The sequence below is a fragment of the Eumetopias jubatus genome, unplaced genomic scaffold (assembly GCF_037043125.1).
Source record: "Eumetopias jubatus isolate StellerSeaLion01/CBP00866 unplaced genomic scaffold, mEumJub1_p1.0 scaffold_10, whole genome shotgun sequence".
In the NCBI taxonomy this organism is placed as follows: domain Eukaryota; kingdom Metazoa; phylum Chordata; class Mammalia; order Carnivora; family Otariidae; genus Eumetopias; species Eumetopias jubatus.
The window spans coordinates 86242400-86249541 of NW_028274816.1; the positions used below are offsets into that span (position 1 = coordinate 86242400).

General features: G+C 61.5%; 1 protein-coding gene across 1 annotated transcript; it reads left to right on the forward strand.

The window, feature by feature from the left end:
• Nucleotides 1–2176: 2176 nt before the first annotated feature.
• TRIM47 (tripartite motif containing 47) lies at nucleotides 2177–6784 on the forward strand. The gene is made up of 6 exons (XM_028112311.2): nucleotides 2177–2975; nucleotides 4060–4155; nucleotides 4443–4673; nucleotides 4846–5047; nucleotides 5494–5568; nucleotides 5832–6784. Exons 1-6 carry the CDS (start codon nucleotides 2283–2285, stop codon nucleotides 6470–6472), a joined length of 1938 nt encoding a protein of 645 aa, XP_027968112.2. The 5' UTR covers nucleotides 2177–2282; the 3' UTR covers nucleotides 6473–6784.
• The last annotated feature ends 358 nt before the right edge of the window (nucleotides 6785–7142 follow it).

Below are 7142 nucleotides of genomic sequence, written 5' to 3' on the forward strand. Positions count from 1 at the left end.
GGTGCATTTGTCACAATTAAGAGCCAATACGGGGCGCCTGGGTGGCTCAGTCATTAAGCGTCTGCCTTGGCTCAGGTCATGATCCCAGGGTCCTGGGATCGAGCCCCACATCCGGCTCCCTGCTCAGCGGGAAGCCTGCTTCTCCCTCTCCCACTCCCCCTGCTTGTGTTCCTGCTCTCGCTGTGTCTCTCTCTGTCAAATAAATAAATAAAATCTTCTTAAAAATTATTTAAAAAAACTATTAAGAGCCAATATTGATACATTTTATTAACTATAGTCCGTAATTTATTCAAATCTCCCTAGTTTTCCCCTAACAACCGTTTTCTCTCTCAGGAGTACACCCAGAATACACATAACATTTACTCATCACATCTCCTGAGGCTCCTCATGGCTGGGACAGTTTCTCAGACTGACCGCCCCCCCCACTTTTTTTTTTTTTGGTCCCTTTTTTTGATAATCTTGAAGGTTTTGAGAAGTATTAGTCAGGTATTCTGTAGACTGTCGGTCCACTGAGGTTTGTGTGATGTTTTATTTTTATTTTTGTTAGGATTTTTTTATTTATTTGTCAGAGAGAGATCCAAGTAGGGAGAGCAGCAGGCCCAGGGAGAAGCCGACTGAGCTGAGCAGGGAGCCTGATGGGGGCTCTATACCAGGGATCATGACCCAAGCCCAAGGCAGAGGAACAAACGACTGAGCCACCCAGGCGCCCCTGTGTGGTGTTTTGATCATGATTAGACTGGTTTATGGATTTGGGGGAGGAAGACCATATCATCCCAGGTACTTACTGTCAACATGACCTTGATCACCCAGCTGGGGTCAAACTTGCCAGGCTTCACCACCGTAAAGTGACTTTTCTGCTCCCTTTGGAAGAAAGTCACTATGCACAGCCCGCATTAAAGGAGTGGAAAACCAGGCTCCATCTCCGAGTATCTACAACCACTATTCTGCATTCTTCTCAATGGGAAATATGCCTATCCTTCTTCATTTATTTTCCCAGTCATTTATTTTTTTTTAAAGATTTTATTTATTTGAGAGAGAATGAGAAAGAGAGAGCATGAGAGGGGGGAGGGTCAGAGAGAGGGGGAGGGTCAGAGGGAGAAGCAGATTCCCTGCTGAGCAAGGAGCCCGATGCGGGACTCGATCCCGGGATTCCAAGATCATGACCTGAGCCGAAGGCAGTCGCTTAACCAACTGAGCCCCCCAGGCGCCCCCCAGTCATTTATTTATATCAGTATGCACTCATGGATGTTTATTTTATACTTTGGGTTATAAGTCAATGCTACTTTATTTTGTTGCCATTTTAATTATTTTTTAAAAAGATTTTATTTATTTGAGAGAGAACGAGAGAGAGAGAGAGAGAGAGAGAGCCAGCGACTGCGCACAAGCACGAGCAGAGGGGAGGGATAGAGGAAGAGGGAGAAGCCGACTCCCACCTAGCAGGAGGGGGCGGGGAGGGAGCCCTATTCGGGGGCTCGATCCCAAAACCCTGGGATCATGACCTGAGCCGAAGGCAGACGATTTACCAACTGAGCCACCCAGGCGCCCCGCCATTTTATTGTTTTTAAACAATATTATTAAGTGCATGTCTGGATGAGCCTTAAATGCCTCCATTTGGGGAACCCACACCCCTAGCCCCAGGTACACCGCAAGTGCCTGGGGATGGGGGTGGGAGTCCGTGGAGGGGAACTGAATTCCCTCAGACAAGGTACTTGGAGGGTGACATCAACTTCCCATTCCAGGGTTAGAAAAGCCCAAGTTCCCCACAAGGGGTAAATAGAGTCTCTAAGGGGCAAAAACACGCGCACTTCCGCAGTTAATTTTCTCTGCAGGCAGCACGGAAACTTTGCTAACAAGCGCCTCGGAGAGGTCTGGAGCGCGGAGGGGCTGGCGTGGCCGGGTGGGAACGGGTGGGAACGCCCGGCCCCTCTGGAGTCCGTGGCCTGGCTATGGGGGCAGTTGAGGGGAATGGAGGGGTGAACTCCTTCCCAGCTTCCTTCCAGTGTACCCCCTCGTACTCTCTGCCCTCTGCCCTCCCCTTGGACCAGGAGGGACGGTCGTCCAGGAGACCCTCGGGTCGGCCGCGCAGCCTGGGCCGGCGCCGGGTATACCGGGACCCGCAGGCGGGTCCGCGGCGCTGGGGGCGGGTGGGGGCAGTCCGAGCCGGGGACGGAAGGGGGCTGGACCCTTGGCCTCGGTCCCAGGGGGCGGCGCCGCAGCGCGAGCGGGCCGGGTCCCTCCCAGGGCGGGAGCAGAACAGGCGGTGCCCGGGCGGCCGCGGAGCTATGGACGGCAGCGGGCCCTTCAGCTGCCCCATCTGCCTGGAGCCGCTCCGGGAGCCGGTGACGCTGCCCTGCGGCCACAACTTCTGCCTGGCCTGCCTGAGCGCGCTGTGGCCGCACCGCGGCGCGGGTGGCACCGGTGGGCCCGGAGGCGCGGCCCGCTGCCCGCTGTGCCAGGAGCCCTTCCCCGACGGCCTGCAGCTCCGCAAAAACCACACGCTGTCCGAGCTGCTGCAGCTCCGCCAGGGCTCGGGCTCCGCGCCCGGGCCCGGCCCGGGCCCGGCCCCAGCCCCGGCCCCGGAGCACAAGCCGCCCAGCGCACCGCCCAGCGCGCAGCCCAGCGCCCCCGAGCCTTCGGCTCCCTGCGCGCCCGAGCCCTGGCCGGGCGGCGAAGAGCCAGTGCGCTGCGATGCGTGCCCCGAGGGCGCCGCCCTGCCCGCCGCGCTCTCCTGCCTCTCCTGCCTCGCCTCCTTCTGTCCCGCGCACTTGGGCCCGCATGAGCGCAGCCCCGCGCTGCGCGGACACCGCCTAGTGCCGCCGCTGCGCCGGCTGGAGGAGAGCCTGTGCCCGCGCCACCTGCGGCCGCTCGAGCACTACTGCCGTGCCGAGCGCGTGTGCCTGTGCGAGGCCTGCGCCGCCCAGGAGCACCGGGGCCACGAGCTCGTGCCGCTGGATCAGGAGCGCGCGCTCCAGGAGGTGGGCGCGGGCACCGGGGGCGCGCCGGGGCGGGTGAGGGCCGCGCGGGCCCTCCGAGGGCCAGGGATCCCCGCCCCCACCCCTCTTCCTGGTAGGGTCCTAATGTCCTCTAACCTGAGGCTCTTTGCTGTCCTTTCCAATACTGACAATGTCATCCATCCCCTCGCTGTGGGACGTTCTGCTCGAGATGGGAATGCGGGTTGGAGGGGCCCAGAGAGAACGCGGAAAGGACTGGAAGGGCAGGCAGGAGGCCTGAAGCCGGGGTCCCGGCCGATGGGGGTCTAAGGCAAGGGGGAGCAGAGTCAGGCCCGCGGGCTCCCGGACCGGCTGATCCTGACAGCGCGGCTGTTGGGCCGGGCCGGGTTCTTGCCGGTTCCAGCTCAGATGGGGCCTGGGCTGAGGCATCGGGTTGAGATGGGTGTGGCAGGCGACAGGAGTGTGGCAGAGGGTGGACCGAGCATACAGACCGCTCTTGTCCAGCTGTTCCGGGGGCCTGTGGTGGGAGCATGTGCTCGCAGTCCGTCAGCTACCTCCGCCCCCAGTTTCCTCTGGCCTCCAGCCCGGTCTTGGCGCCTCTGGCCTTGGGATTTTCCGTCTCTCCTGCCTGGAGCAGTGACTCACAAGACCCAGGGGACTTGCCCGGAATCCGCATTTTTCAGGCCTGGATTGGGGACACAGACTCTTTGGGGACAGGGATCCCCGAGACAGCTGAATGCCCTCTGAGCAGCACCTACCCCACTCTCTCTGCCTCTACCTCACTGAAGGAAGCTCTCCAGTGAGTGTGAGCAACATTGAGGAGCATCGATGCGCCTGTACTTGCCCACTGGTCAGAGAGGGGAGGCCGACAACCCACAAGCCAGGCAGCCTTCCCCCGCCCCCTGCCCCAGGCATTTGGGAATGGCACCCGCCTGGGCTTGAGGCACCCCCCGGCATATTATGGGACATCACGGCCACTCCCAGTCCCACCTACGCACAGATACCACCCCCGGGTCATCCCCCTTCTCCCCCTGGCTGAGGCCCGGTAGCCCAGTGTAGGACGGTGGCCTCTGCCGGGCCCCATGCCAATTAACGGTGTCACCCACAGGCGGAGCAGTCCAAAGTCCTGAGTGCCGTGGAGGACCGCATGGACGAGCTGGGCGCTGGCATTGCGCAGTCCCGGCGCACAGTGGCCCTCATCAAGGTCGGACCCCTTGCTAACCCCGTCCCCGTGCCGTCTGGCAGCAGGCTCCTGGCAGTGGGAGCTTGGAGCATGCTCTGGTCCACTCCAAAGAAGCCTGTGCTCCAGGCACCACCTGCCCCGCCGCCCAGCATGAGCGGCTCCCCTGACCTGGCATGGGTCCAGGACTCCTCGGTCTGGTCCCTCTGTCCCTGCAAGAGGGCAGGGTGGGAAGGTGGGGTCTCGAAAGAATGGGGCCAGCCTAATGCTGTTCTGGCCCTCACCCTTGTCCCCTGCGTCGTCCCGTGCAGAGCGCAGCCTTGGCAGAGCGGGAGAGGGTGAGCCGGCTCTTCGCCGAGGCTGCAGCCATCCTGCAGGGGTTCCAGACAGAGGTGCTGGGCTTCATCGAGGAGGGGGAGGCCACCATGCTGGGCCGCTCCCAGGGTGACCTGAGGCGGCAGGAGGAACAGCGCAGTAGGCTAAGCCGGGCCCGCCACAACCTAGGTCAGGTCCCTGAGGCCGACTCCGTCAGCTTCCTGCAGGTAAGCACCGCTCTTAGGGCCAGAGAGGGCGCAGAGGGGGAACAGTCGAGGAGTGGAGAGAGGGCAGCGGGTGCCTGGCCCCCGGGGCTGTGCCATCCTCCCGGCAGCGCTATCTCCCCCACCCCGAGGAGCTGGAGCCAGCAAGGCCTTAAAAGTCCTTTATCTGGCACAGGGGTTGCTGGCACTGAGGCTGGCCCTGGAGGAGGGGTGCAGCCCTGGGCCCGGTCCCCCGAGGGAGCTCAGCTTCACCAAGTCCTCCCAAGCTGTGCGGGCCGTGAGAGAGGCACTGACCGAGGCCTGTGCCAGCCAGTGGGAGCGGCTGCGGGGGCCAGGCAGCAAGGAGGAGGAGGACCTGCAGAAGTTGGGCACGGAAGGTGGGTGTCCCCCCAAGTGACTCACCCTTCGCCAGTCTCCCCACACGGGCCCCCAGGCCTGGTACCCATTCAGGAGCGGAAGATGGAAACTGCGGGCTTGGCGCAGGGTGGGACCCAACTCCTACCAGTGATGGGAGCCACACCACTCAGTAATGACCCATCCAGCCTCTTCGGCCACAGCCCAGGGCGTCGAGGGGGCCTGCCCTGCCCTGCCCTCTAGCTTCAGAGGGGCTGAGCAGGGAGGAGGTGGTTCAGGGGCAGAACCCAAGGACCAGGCTTGCGTGTTGAAGACAGGGTGCCATATAGGGGTGTGTGCCTGTCTCCGGGTACAGGCTGGGAGGGAGGAGGAGAGGGATTTCGGTCACAGGTTCAGAGGAGGAGCACCTTGCACCACTGCCCAGCCACGGGCTGCTGGAGAGCACCCCTCCCCGCTGTCTCTTCTGCAGCTGATGCCGAGTCCCAAGACCCCGATAGCACCAACAACCTCGAGAGTGAGGCTCCCAGGGATTACTTCCTCAAGTGTAAGTGGCCACCCGGGCTCTCCCCTCTGGGCCCTCCCAAGGCTGCTGGGCTGAACCCTAGCACACAAAGGCTTAGATTCCCACCCCCTGTCATCCTTAGGATGTACTGGGTCACCTCACGGGGTGCTCTCCTGTGGGGCTGAGTCGTGCTGGTCGCTAAGGAGGGGAGAGGCTGCATTTGGGGCGGTGGGCCCCTCGGGGAGGGGCTGTCCCACCTGCGCCTGGCCCTGAGCCCCCTGTCTCTCTCCCATCCGCGGGAGCAGTTGCCTACATCGTGGACCTGGACAGCGACACGGCAGACAAGTACTTGCAGCTGTTTGGGACCAAAGGTGTAAAGAGGGTGCTGTGTCCCATCAACTACCCCGAGTCACCCACCCGCTTCACCCACTGCGAGCAGGTGCTGGGCGAGGGCGCCCTGGACCGGGGCACCTACTACTGGGAGGTGGAAATCATCGAGGGCTGGGTCAGCGTGGGGGTCATGGCCGAAGACTTCTCCCCACAAGAGCCCTATGACCGGGGCCGGCTGGGCCGCAACGCCCACTCCTGCTGCCTGCAGTGGAACGGACGGAGCTTCTCCGTCTGGTTCCACGGGCTCGAGGCACCCCTGCCCCACCCCTTCTCGCCCACCGTCGGGATCTGCCTAGAGTATGCCAACCGAGCCCTGGCCTTCTATGCCGTGCGGGACGGCAAGATGAGCCTTCTTCGGAGGTTGAAGGCCTCCTGGGCCCGCCGAAGCAGCACCCTGGCCTCTTCCATCGAACCCTTCCAGAGCCGCCTGGACAGCCATTTTGCAGGACTCTTCACTCGCAGGCTCAAGCCTGCCTTCTTCCTGGAGAGTGTGGATGCCCATCTGCAGATCGGGCCCCTCAAGAAGTCCTGCATATCTGTGCTGAAGAGGAGGTGATGCTGGAGGGCATCTCAGCTCCTGGGAAGCTTGCTTCTCTGCGCCCCCATCTTGCCCCACGGAAGGCGCCCTGGAGTCCCCCACCTCCCCAGTCTTCTCATTCCTGGAGGCCTCCACCTTCCATATACTTGGCCTTCCGCCTCTCGAGGAGGAGGCTCCCAAACCCCTTCAAGTGCCCCTCAGACCCTGTCCCCCTGCAGGCCTTGTTTCTGGGAGAGAAAGCCAGAGCTGGGGCAGATCCAGGCTACCCCAACCCCTCTTTTTCCAGGTTCCTGGGACAGTGCCTGGCACGTAGTAGGTGCTGAATAAATATTTGTTGAATGAATGACTCCTTTTTCTTTTCTTTTTTTTTTAAATTTTATTTATTTATTTGACAGAGAGAGAGAGAGAGAGAGACAGTGAAAGAGGGAACACAAGCAGGGGGAGTGGGAGAGGGAGAAGCAGGCTTCTCACCGAGCAGGGAGCCCGATGCGGGGCTCGATCCCAGGACCCTGGGATCATGACCAGAGCCGAAGGCAGACGCTGAACGACTGAGCCACCCAGGTTCCCGAATGACTGACTCCTTTTGCTATTCTTCTGTCCACCCACCAAGAATTCTCACCTTTGGAGAGCTGCCCTTGAAAGGCAGGAGGTCCCAGGATTCCTTGGGGCGGGAGCCCTGGCCCAGGGA